The sequence below is a fragment of the Strix aluco genome, chromosome 8, assembly GCF_031877795.1.
Source record: "Strix aluco isolate bStrAlu1 chromosome 8, bStrAlu1.hap1, whole genome shotgun sequence".
Lineage (NCBI taxonomy): Eukaryota > Metazoa > Chordata > Aves > Strigiformes > Strigidae > Strix > Strix aluco.
The window spans coordinates 27,440,454-27,452,568 of record NC_133938.1 but is presented as its reverse complement, the minus strand read 5'-3'; the positions used below and the strand labels follow the sequence as shown (position 1 = coordinate 27,452,568).

Here is a 12,115-nt window from a genome sequence, read left to right as displayed (position 1 = left end):
TTCACACAATGGCATTTTAGAAGGGACTAATGCAAACATTTTTATTTAGAATGTATTCATTATTATTTAAATATCAATACAGTTTTTGCAATAGTTATCAAGAGTTCCCAGTACCAGGGGAAAATAAAACATAGCCACATGCTTGGCTATGTTCAGAGCTTTAGCAAGCCTCTCCATCTCAGCTGAACATGCAGGGTGGTATGTGTCAGTACAATCGAATAAATACAGAATAAAGCAAATGTTAAAAGAGATGTTTCTCTGTGGGCCTGGGATTGCCTGCTGGAGATCCACAGCCTCCTCTTGCCATGTCAAAACCCCGGTGTGAGGACTGTTGTCTGGACTGGGATGCAGGGTGAGGAATACACAGTTGTCAGAGCAGCAATATCTAACTAAGGAGAGCCCAGGGGCTGGGGGAGACTGTGATACCCGGTACTGCAGCCCAAGACAGCAAGCCCTGCACCTATTTCCACCTATTTCTTGGGCCTCCAGCTGCAGGTCAGCGTCAGTCCCAAAGCCCCCAGTGAAGGCCATGTCTAACTGCAGTGCTTAAAAAGCTGCCTTCTGGCAAAGCCCAGGAGCAGTAATGAGACCGACACATTCCTCCTACCATCTTCAGGAAAAAAGTGAGTCATGCTGCTACTGAAATACAAACTCACATAAATAACATTAAAAAAAAAAAGACATTTTCAAGTACTCCCAAGCAGGGCCTTTCCTCCCCAGCTGTTGTGCTTGTGGTCCTACTCCATCACAAACCACTCCATACAAGCCAGGGCAGGCAGACAGCTCTCCAGAGTCAGCAATATACACCTGCCAGTCTGGGAGAGAGGGAATATACTTCTGTTCTGCTCAGCTACAGTATTTAACCTGGGAGCATGAAGGACACAATTAATAACATATAAATATGAACCTCCCCCAAAATAATAGCTTTGTACAGCCCTAGGAAATATCCATGGCCAGCATAAACTAGATACTACAGGGGAAGAAGCAGCCCGACAGGAGAGCTCCCCTGCGATCGTGGCTGTGGTGATTGAGGGAGGCTGTTTGTCTGAAAATTTTCGGTTTCCCTTAAGAAAGAGTAGGAGCTCTTCCTATGTCCAACTACTGTAATGTGGCACAGCCTGAGTTCTGAGCAAATACTACTGAAAGCCGAGCATTTGGGAGCTATATGAACAGCTAAGGACCAGAGCAAGTCCTTTCCATCTAAGCTTTTGCCTGTTAGAAAGGGGAGATGACAGTCCCCAGCGCCTGCCTTGGCTTCCTCTTGCCCCTGCCCCTTGCTCGGTGTCACACTGCAGCCCGGTGCCTCGGTGGGCCGCGCCGGGGCGGAGCGTGTGCTCCCCCACCGCACACCGGGCTGGCGGGGCTCGCCAGAAGCACGGCGGACATGCAGTGACTGCACCCAGCTTCCATGTCAGACACAGACTCCGGGGCACCTACACCGATGGAGTCGGAGGAGGGTTTGCTACACAAACTGAGCCTGGCTTGGGTTACAAATGCTGGCTGTTGCATGACATGGGGTACAACTGGGACATTAGACAGCTATTGGAGACAGCTCTGTTGCTTCATGCCAATGAATGCTTTTGCTGCCGTATATTCTTACGAGAGCCCAGCCCACTCCTGACTTGCTGCAGGTTCAGGCGCACTGAGAGATGATGTTAGAGTTGCAGTCTAAGGTGTGAGTGTGGCTTCTTTTGCAGTTTTCAGGCCCACAGCCAGCACCAGGTGGGCTGACCAAGTCCAGGTAGTAGGGGGACTTGAGGAAACGGCGGTAAGAATCCTTTTCCATGAGGGTGAATATTTTTCTCTGAGCCTCATCAAAGCAGGACAGTGTAGGCTCCAGCATATTGTGGCTCGTCTTCTCCCGTGTGCATGAATCCAGGTTCACCTGTTGGCCAAAGGGACGGCATAAGTAGAATCTGTCCCAGAAGTGGTTAGTATAGGTAAAGGAACATCCAAGCATCTCTTCACCAGGCGTGCGCAAGCTGTCCTTGATGGGCAGTGGTCTGAAATGGCCGCTGGACACCCCGTAGCCTTGGCAGAATCTGTGCAGCTGGATACCAATGCATCTCTGCTGCCAGATGAACTGTCAGGGGAGACTGACACATATCCCTCTGGGATGCAGCCAGCCAGGAAACTCAAGCAACTGCATGGGAGCAGCTGCAACACTGGGAATCATAGTCCTCTCGGGCTTCTCCCATTTGAGCGTGCACATGGGATGGCCACATGGTTGTAACTAAACCCACTTTTTCTCTATCCAAGTTTAATATGAAAGCGATAAAAATGACACCATTTGCTTGCTAACTAACAGAGAAGTGGTATCCTTCAACTCTTGTGAAACTACCAGATCTCTACGTCCCTGTGCTGCTGGCCTGGTTCAGGATTTTGCCTTTGCCCAAGAATGTTCTGTGCACATACCTCTTTTGTTGCCTGCACTGAGATGAACTCATCATAGATCTTTCTGGCCTTGGGGCTGAGCTTGGCTGGTGACTTGGTTTTCTTGTAGTCCTCACAACTGACCCAGAACTCGATGTTCTCCTCACTGTACTCAGATTTGAGAAAAGCACGGAAAGCAGCCAGTCCTCCTACAGATTGTTCAGAGGAAAACCAGATCAGGAAAGAGTGCTGGTTCCTGGATAGTCATACCTGTGAAGCTCAGCAATTGTGCATTCTCCTTCCCAGAGATGAATGAGCAGCTCCCCTGGGACTAGCAGTGGGGATGGCTGCCTGCCTCCACAGCAGTGGCTCATGCACGTTGAGGGAGGCTGGAGTTCAGACAGGCCCCCCGGGGATGTCACACATGGGTCCTCAGCTGCCTGCTCCCACACTGTGACCTTCAGCGGCTCAGCCAGGAGAACACAAGCAACTCGCGTGTTCCCAGGAGGCCCCGAGGAGACGGCCAACACATACCACTGAGTGTCCGGCCATGGGAACAGCACAAAGGAAACCTCAAGGACATCAGTGTAGCCTGGAACCAATGGGAAGGCAAAGTGTCCCATAGGCTCAGCTGCAAACAGTTTCTTCACTTTTTGGCTCTTTAACTCACTGTTAACTGTGTGCTGCAGTATTGTCCCCACCTTGCACAGGGGCTACATCTGTTGCTCTCACAAAAGGGACAACTCAGACGTAGGCCAAAGGCCCACTCATGATACCTTGGGATTGCCCCTTGGATCTGACCCTTCACCACCCCTCCCAGAAGCCTCTGTGGCCAAAGGAGCTACTGTGTACTGCTGAGATGTAAGATAATGTCCCATGCCCCCGCCAGGGACTGCTCAGCACACACACTCTGCAGGCAGTACCCTCAACATCTCCAGCAGAAAGGACCTCTTTACTTACTGTCATGGTGGATCAAGTTTTCCAAAGAGTCTGCCCACTTTCTGACTTCCTCTTGGCTAATCCTAAAAGGACACAAAGGGAGAAACATAGGGAAGATTTAAGGGGAGTACAGAAAGGACAAATTTGGCTTTTTGCTCAGCACCATTAGAAAACCCATTTCCCTGACTGTTGCAAGACCATACGCAAGAGACCAAGCAGGAAATGTCTGCTACAGAGACCCCTGGGGATCCCACATCTAATCTACAGAAATTCCAGTTTGCAATCCCCGTCACCAGCCATGGGCTGGAAAGGAATTTTCCTGGAAAAATTGTTGGGGACTTTGTGTTTATTCTGTGACTGGCTGCATCTCTCAGAGGGGCATGGACCTGGGATCACTCTTACAGGTCATATCAGTAAACTCCAAAGGGCTGATTTCTTTAACCTTTCAGGGGAACAGTAGCTGTACGGAAGAGAGAGGAACATGGGAACTAGAAAGCACGCTTGCACATCCTGCGTTCATTCCCCCTACCATACCAGAACATCCTAGCGCTCACTTGTTCCAGGAGCATATCTTGGCCTTTGGAGTCCTCCTTGGAGAGGATATAAACTACCTGCACCTCAGTGAGAGCAGGAATACACTGACAGGCTGCACTCTCTGTTTCCTTTGCCAGTACCTCTGTGCAGCTGTGCGGACCATTGCACAAATCCAACTCAAAGAGCCAGTGCTGCTGATACTGCAATGTGACAAGTCGCAGAGTCTTGTGATGGCATTATTCCCCTGTGCAGGAGACTGCACAAGTCTCTCCATGTGCACATGCATACTGAATCACAGAGGTGTTGGCAGAAAGGGACCTCTAGTTCAACCTTCTTCATGGAAAGGTACTATCAGGACTTGAGGACTATTGCCACACTCGATTTAAACACACAGGTGTTCAGGAGGTACTGGGGAGCAGCAGCAGAAATGCTAATGAAGTTTAGCTCAGTGAAGCTAAATATTGCAGGCAGTCTGGGCTTAACTATGTGGCAGCATCTGCTCTTACCTCTGGTTTGAAGATACTTTCTCCTTCTTGCCTTGGGAAGAACTGTAGTCACAGGAGTCTGACTTCTGCAGCAAGAAGCCCAGACGATGCTTCATGTCTTTGGCACTGAAAGGATCAATTCAAGAACAAGATGAAGATAATACATTACAACTCCCTCTGCAGCCTCCTCACTGGCAATAGGCTCATTCAGCATTACTCAGTGACACAAACACAGGTCACAGCTAGTGACACCAGTGCTGACTTTCCACACCTCACATAATGCACATTTCTGTTGCTAGACAAATACAGCAAAGTCAAAGAAGCAATTTTTCACATTCAACAGCACCATTTTCTTGCTGAGAAGGTCATCAGCCCAGAGAGAGGTCTGGCAAAGAGGGAGAAGCTGCTGTTTTCCTACTGTTTGTTTACAGTTAAAATATTGTGATAGAAAGGCATCACCATGCTGTAAATGTGTCACTTCTCCCTGAGCTGATTTGCCCAGCTACCAGTGTCCAGTTCTTACATGCTTACTAGTCCTTTCCTGCAGCCCTTTGCCATCTCCCCACCTCATCACCCAGCCACAGGAACAGTGGGTCCTGCCAGGCCACCCCACCAAGCAGCTGCCTGTGACAGAAGGCAGGGAGGAAGTGAAGGGCTCGGAGCAGGACTGTGGGGTGAGATCAGGGGATGAGCCAGGAGCTTCACCACAACCAGCCCACACTGACTGTAAGCTACTCCCTTGCTCCATGGCGAGCTCCTATGAGGATGCATCCTTAATTTTGTTTTGCTTTCCAGCGTGCTCAGGACAATCACTGCCTGATGGGGCAGCACCTAGATGTGCAGCTGGTATTGGTCTCAGTATCTCTCTGGATTTCCTTCCAGTTTAAGAACGAGGGGGCAGGTAAATCAGTCCTGCCTGCTCAAGGGCACGAGCCCTGGCCTGCTGCAGGGTGCAACAATAGCATAAGCAGGAAATTCTTCTCCTGCTCCTCAGACCAGAGCTGGAAAAGAGCAAGAGGTTGTGCCACAGGGCTGAGCTCCAGTAGCTGCTTAGCCTTCTCACACTGCTCTTTGCTCCAGCCATAGCACCCTGCCAGTGGTCCCGGCCGTATCTTATCTCACTGCTTGCTTGTGCTCATAAATGTTTCCTTAACAACTCCAGCACTAGGGTGAGAGTGAAGGAAACTCAGCTTCTTCAGAGCAGGGTGTGTGTGACCAGGACCAACATCCAGGCCCTGCCCAGGCAGACACCGGCTGTCCAGTGCTGCCAGGCTCGGCTGCCTCGCACTGCCATGCTACCTGTCCCCAGAAAAAGGAGATGGCTCAGGTCTGCAGGAAGGCGGCAGCAGGAGGAAACAAGACACTGCTGCCTGCAGCAAGTCCCGCAGCTTTCTGGAAGAGAGGGATTTTCTTGGGAATCCTGGACAGAAGTGGTTAAAAGATGTGAACTTTTTTTTCTGTGCATTTTTTCAAATGTTCTTTTTTTTTTCCTCCCCGTCAAATGTTCCTGCAAATTGGGGGAGAAGGTATGAAGATTTTTTCCTCACATTTTCAGCACTTGTTTTCAAATCCACCATGAGTGGGGAGCTTTTTCTCCCAGATGGGAGCATGCCAAGTCTCAGTTTGCATTTTCCCTGCCCTCCCCACTGCTCAGCCCCTGGGAAGGAGCCTCAGGAGCACGAGTGGCCAGAAAGGTAGCGCTGTGCCATCAGGGACTTGTGCTACTTGCAGGGGCTGGAGGAGCAGGGAGCTTTGTGGGGCTGGTGCCATTCTGGAGACCTGGGCCACCCTGCTGGGGGTCTCCAGGCCCCAGAGTACTTGAAAGGGAGTAACACCCCTCCGGCAGCGCTTGTGGCCCCCTTGCAGGCACAGAGACCCCCTGACTCCGGGCTGTGGGTCACGCCATGCCACTGTGGGCACGTTTGGGGGTGTACACGCTCTGGTCTGCCAGCGCAGGGATGCCTGGCCAGTAACACACGCTGGGGCGCAGCCAGACCCTGCACCCATGGCAGGGGTACAGCTCAGCCTATCCTGATCAGCACCACACAAGGGGGCTATGGCCAGCCCCACTCCGGCCCCACAGCGCTGTGCGCCAGGGGTACAGCCTGACCTGGCCCCCCCTCATCAGCACAGCACGGGCGGACCCGCATCCCTGCCCTGCCTGCAGCCGCTGGGTCTCCGGTCCCGCTAGGCTGGGCTCCTGCATTTGGGATGCATTCTGTAGAATGACCCTCAATTTTTTTGAAATCCCATCTGCCTTGCTTCCCCCTCAAAAAATCAAGAGAAGAAAATTCAACAGAGAAAGGATTCAAAGGAGAAAAGGGGTGCAAAGCTTGTGGTAGAAGCAGATGACAGGAATATCAAAATATAGCAATGCTAAGGGCTGCTTGTTTTGCTGATGGGAAGGATGGGTTTAGAGTTCCCACAGCTCTGTACAAAACCTTTATGCAATTCTGCTTGACTAACAGAGAAAAAAAAAAAGTCTGTAAGCAATCATTTGTATCTAATCTTACAAAAGAATCTGAGCCGAACCTGTCACTTCTGCTTCAGACACGAAGTGCAATGCATCAGCTCCAGACTAACGAGACCACTAACAGATGCTCAGAAATAAACAGTACCTTTTTAAGCAAGTGGCTGGCAGTGCAGCAAGTCCCTTGCACATCTTGCTCCCGAGGTCGGTTCTGTATTCCAGGAAAAACAACAATGCAGGAGGCGGCAGAGGCTGGGTGCGGGTCCCCCGTCGCCTGCAGAATTCAGCCTCGCCTCTGAGCCAGCTGCGCTGCCTTGGCTCTGTTTTATAGCCCAGCCCAGACAGCCCAGCAGCACTGGGTGACCCAGTCAGGAGCCAGCACAGCAGCAGCACCCGTCCCCTTTTTGCCCACCCAAGAGGAAGAGGGTGACGTATAAGCCAAGACAAGGGCGTGAGTGGGATTGAAAACCTTACCAGAAATGAAGCTTGGTGTCTGGCTGCAGAGGTGGATTCTTTTAAAAGGGCTGAAAAAGCTTCAGGGGTTTTCCTCTATTGCAAAAGGTGGAAAGATGCAGATAAAAGCTGGAGATTTTCAGAGGGGCACAGACAATAAAAAGGGTCAGAGAATCAGTTCTGAGAAGTGAGATGAGCTTTTCTGGTTCCTCTGTTCATTTTCTCCTTCTATTTAAAGCAACCTGGAGAAATCAAGGGGAAAGAATTTTAAACACAAAAGGTTCCCATAACCCCAACAACTGCAGAAACCAGAGCTCTAAGGAAAAAAGAATGTAAATTCACCAGGGAGATGAGACTGTCCTGTTTTATTCTAGAGGCATGTGGATATATGACTTCGGTGAGGCTGAAAAAAAAAAAAAAGCGCATCACTATTGGAATATAAAATGTGTGTGTCCCAGCACACACATATTTGGGGACAGCTTAAGAACATGTGTAGGAAAACGAAAGACAGGAGGCTGACAGCGCAGCTGCCTTAGATATATGGGTACCACTGCAATACTCCACTTCTCCATTTGCATTTGTCCGTAATCAAAAGCCAGACCTTGGGACTCAGGAGTCCATGAGTCTCCAAGGGAAGATGATTAATTAAAACAATAGACACAACTGTGCCTGCCCAGAGAGGACTTTGTGGCAGCACTGAGGCTACTCTGTGCCAAAGGATGAACCCACGAAACACCTGGCTGTGGGGATGTTTGGTGGTGACTGCACTGCCTGGCTCTGCTGTAGTCCCAAGGGAGAGCAGAATGCCTCCAGCTACACCACTTGTCCTCAGCCCTTGGAGGGTGCAGAAGGCAGTTGCCCCTCTGGAGAGAGAGAATTGGCTGGTATTTATTGAGCCGTGGCTCAGCACAGCCTGTACCATCATTATAAAAGAGGGGAAAGCTTTGGGCAGACGGATATGCATATGGTCTGCTGCACTTCAAGTCTTGCTCCCACTGTGAAATAAAGAAGCTTCAGTTCAGCAGCAGGCTGTCTGCCCACGCTACCCACTGCTGCACTCCCTCTCCCCAGAAACCTTTAAATACTTTGCCCACGACCTGCAGAATTTGCAGGGTGAGCTTTTCCCTCCTCTGTCTCTACAGCCTACAGCCAGCAGCACAGACAACCCAAATACCAGCCTAGTTTACCTGCCTTGGCATACTGCATCCTATCAGATCATTAACTGTGCTGAAAAGCAATACTCTAATTAACTTTAAAATGCTTTTGTATGAATGTGACTATCCTGACACCAAACCTGAGGCAACATGCCTGCAAATCCTGCACTATTTGGACCAAAAATCAGTTCCAGCTCAGGGCAGTGTAAAACTTTTAACTGAGTGACTCCCCATGCGTTTTTAGCGTTGGTGAGTTGACAGCACTTGGGTGAATCTGTAGGTAGTGGTTGAGCACTGGCAGAGTTGGTTGCAAAGCTCTCTGATGTCTTGTTTGGGGTGGAGAGGAGCTAAAGGGCAGAATACAGCCAATGAGAAAAAACTCAACTAATTAATTAATTGCTAAATATTTAATTTCATTAATTTATTTTTAAATCCCAAACCTGTGCAATGTTACTGCTGTTCGTGTGCAACTGCAGCACAGTCACTCAAGCAATTCAGGAGCTCAGCTGGCCAATATGGTCAAGGTGTCTGCAAGCTCTAACCTTGACCCTAACCCTGGCAGGCAGAGCCTGACCTCCTGGCTCAGGAAGGGCCCAGAGGCTGCTTGCTTGGGCAGGAAACCTCTGTTCAGAACACAGAAATTCTGCAGTTTCTCTGCACACTGGAGTGTAACCAGATTTAGGAATGTCACACTTCTCTGTGGATTGTAAGCACATTCGCTACATGGCTCTAATGACACTCAAATGCTGGTGTTGTCAACATCAAGTCACCTTGTGCATTCCCCAACTTCTGTGTGAGCAGGCTGTAGTAAGAAATTTCTAACACTGACATCACAATAAAGGCCATCACCCCAAGGGGCTTTGCAATTAAGACCATCCACCCTGGACTGGGTATGCAGGCTCCTAGGACTGCTGCAGCTGAAATTTCCACTTTTCCAGTTCATTAACACAGGCTGGTTCAGTCTGGCCCCTGTGCAAGGAGTTTGGGTTTGCATACCGTTTCTCCTCTAAGCTGTGTTTCCCAGCTGTTGCAGTTTAATACATTCCTAGCTGCTCCAGCTGGTCTCCAAACAGAAGTACCCTCTTCCATCTCTTACCCTTCATAGTCAGGCCTCTTCTCCCAGGGCACAGACCATGCTGTGCTCAACACCAAAATCTCCTCCTCCATGCCAGTTAGAGAAGCAGCAGCTCATGCCACTTTTTATGCCTGTCACGTCAGCTCTGGCTCGCTTCACCTGCAGCATGGAGAAATCAGCAGTGGGGATGGGCTGGGGGTGCAAGGCTGGAGGTGGGGGCTCCCTGGCCAAGACATCTCTTGGCCGTGGGGTGCTTTGGAGGCACCCAGGGGCTCACAGGAGACAGCATGATAGTAAATGTCTGCGGTTCCCACTGTGGCATCCCTCGTCCCCCACCCACTCGTCCCTGCTGCATCCTCCACCCTGCCTCCTCAAGCAGCTAGAGACAAGGCTCTGAAACGGAGCTTTCCCTCCTACCATCACTGCTAGGGAAAGACGTCACATGCACACGTGCTCGGCCCCGTACACAAGTGCGTGTGGGCTGTGTCCCTCGGCTCAGCTGCAGCCAAGCGGCAGGCCGTGGGAGGAGGCAGGGAGCACAGGGAACGCTGCTCGGGTGGTCATTGCCCAGAGCTGAGCTACTACAGGCTGTTGCCCTCCTGAGAGTGTGGAGCTCTCCTGCCTCAGTCCCTTCCCATCTCAGAGCAGCGTGCTGTGGGATGCATGAATGCGCACGGAAGATGGTTCCTTTGCGTCACTGGAAACTGAGAAGGGCACGACATGGGAGCTGTGATGTGCTGCTGGGCCAGAGCCTCTCCTGTCACTGCTGCCTTCCCTGGTCCGCCTTGCAGAGGCTACTAACAGTAGCCCGCTCCTCCTCCTCTTCATTTCTCACAAAGCCAGCCAAGCACTTGGGATTGGGCTAGCAAATTGCCTGGGTGCACAGGGGGACACCGGGCAGAGCACTGCCCATCTTTCTCATGGGTATCCCCATCCCAATACATGTCTGGCCCCCGATCTACTCTGCAGACAGCACTGGTGAGGAACCTGAGAGGCTCCCACATCCCTGACAAGCACTGATCAGGGTGGCCCTGGTTCCCAAGGCCCCAGGCTGCAGAAGCCCTGCATGACCAGCTGCCCTGGTAACACTTTTGCCCATATGAGCTGTCCCGGTGCCGAGCCCTGCTGTGGGGAGGCAGCCTGGAACTGTGCTGAACCATATGATTTGCTTCTCCCGTACCCCAGCTCCAAGCATTCTGCACAAATTCCCTTCCTGTGCAACCCCCCCCACCTTTGATTTCTTCTCCAGTACACCCATTAGTAGGTAAGATTTCTTTCCAGTAATGAGGGCTGCATCTTCTCCGCTACATGTGTGCTTTGATTGAATTACGGCTAATGATCTGGGAGCAGAGAGCCCTGGAGGGACCATTTGGGTCTGAGTTTGGATGAATCAGCTCAGCGTGTGCCTGGGCCTGACCCTGCATGCAGCCACATTTCCTGTCCCAGGCCACTGACTATGGCCTGACCTCTCTAAAAGACACATGAAGAGGCCACACTTGTCCCCATAAGGTCCCCCAGCCAGCATTGGGATTCCCAGAAGCGCTGTCCCACAGAATAGTCTGAGGAAATCTTTCTTTCCCATGTCTCTGCAATGCACCGCCTGACTTCACGCGTGCCCACAGCCACGGGCCTCGCAACCAGCCCCCAGAGGCAGCCTTTGAGGAGAGCATCTCTTCCCAACTCAGACCTGACTAGAGGGATGACTCACCACCATTCTGCCACAACGTTAAGTTGCTGCTTACATGGAAACCTGCTCAAGTAGACGTACCTCCAGGCTGACCCAGCCACCTTTCTGCTTCTCTTGGACGGGGCAAGGATGAACTATTAAAGGCAAAGCAGCTTTGGTTTGTTGTCGTAGTTTCTTGCTGAGCATGCTCCTCTCTGAAGTGATGCTCTGTAAATGTTAGCACATTCATTCAGCACGTTCCTTAGCCCCAACTTCATACAATTCATACAACCAAACATACAACTCATACAATTTTCCCATGCTCTCAGGTTTTTTCTATTTATATGTGCACCTACAACATAAGTGGATTTTTGTAATTTCTAAGTGTTTGGAAGTTCCCAATAATTTGGGGGGGGTTTGGTTGGGTTTTTCTTTGCTTCAACTCTCAGTTTTTTGGGTTGCCTACCTTTCCTGTTAGTACCCAGAAGAAAATATTTCATCTTGTATCAAAGGAAGAATTTTGTTCAGCCCAAATGGACTTCTTTTTCTCCTGGTATGGGTTTGCTAATGAAATAAGTGGGGATTTTTTGTCTGGCTATTGTTCTTGTTTGGGGGCATCGGGCAACAGAAAAAGCTATAATTTGAGTAATTTGCCTTCCAATTTCCCAAATCTCTGTCTCATCATCCATCTTGATTAACAGTCCCTTAAACATTTCCTCCTAATCACTAAGAAAGTTTTGAATAACACTGGACTACAAACCAAGCTAACATATGCCTGTTCACTGATACTTTCCCAACACTAAAAACACTTTGAAATGTCTCATTTAGCCACTTTTAGTCCATTTAATATGGATTTTATTACATCTTAAGCCAAATATTGATAGCAAGTCATATTCATTTATAAATCTATTTCACCACCACAACTCCCTCATAAAAGCACTATTAAGCTCATTAGAAAAGGTCTAT

At 50.1% G+C, this 12,115-nt stretch overlaps 1 protein-coding gene across 2 annotated transcripts; it reads right to left on the bottom strand.

Annotated features, from left to right (window-relative positions):
• Positions 1–27: 27 nt before the first annotated feature.
• On the bottom strand, positions 28–7,213 carry RGS4 (regulator of G protein signaling 4). Of its 2 annotated transcripts, XM_074832778.1 has the most exons (5): positions 6,950–7,213; positions 4,353–4,457; positions 3,334–3,395; positions 2,416–2,582; positions 28–1,885 (listed from the first exon to the last, which is right to left on the bottom strand). In XM_074832778.1, the coding sequence occupies exons 1-5, from the start codon at positions 6,991–6,993 to the stop codon at positions 1,634–1,636; spliced, it is 630 nt and encodes a 209-aa protein (XP_074688879.1). In that variant the 5' UTR covers positions 6,994–7,213; the 3' UTR covers positions 28–1,633. The 2 variants fall into 2 exon arrangements, with proteins under 2 accessions (XP_074688879.1, XP_074688880.1); XM_074832779.1 differs by lacking the exon at positions 2,416–2,582 and having other exon boundaries at positions 1,671–1,885; positions 6,950–7,097.
• Positions 7,214–12,115: the final 4,902 nt, after the last annotated feature.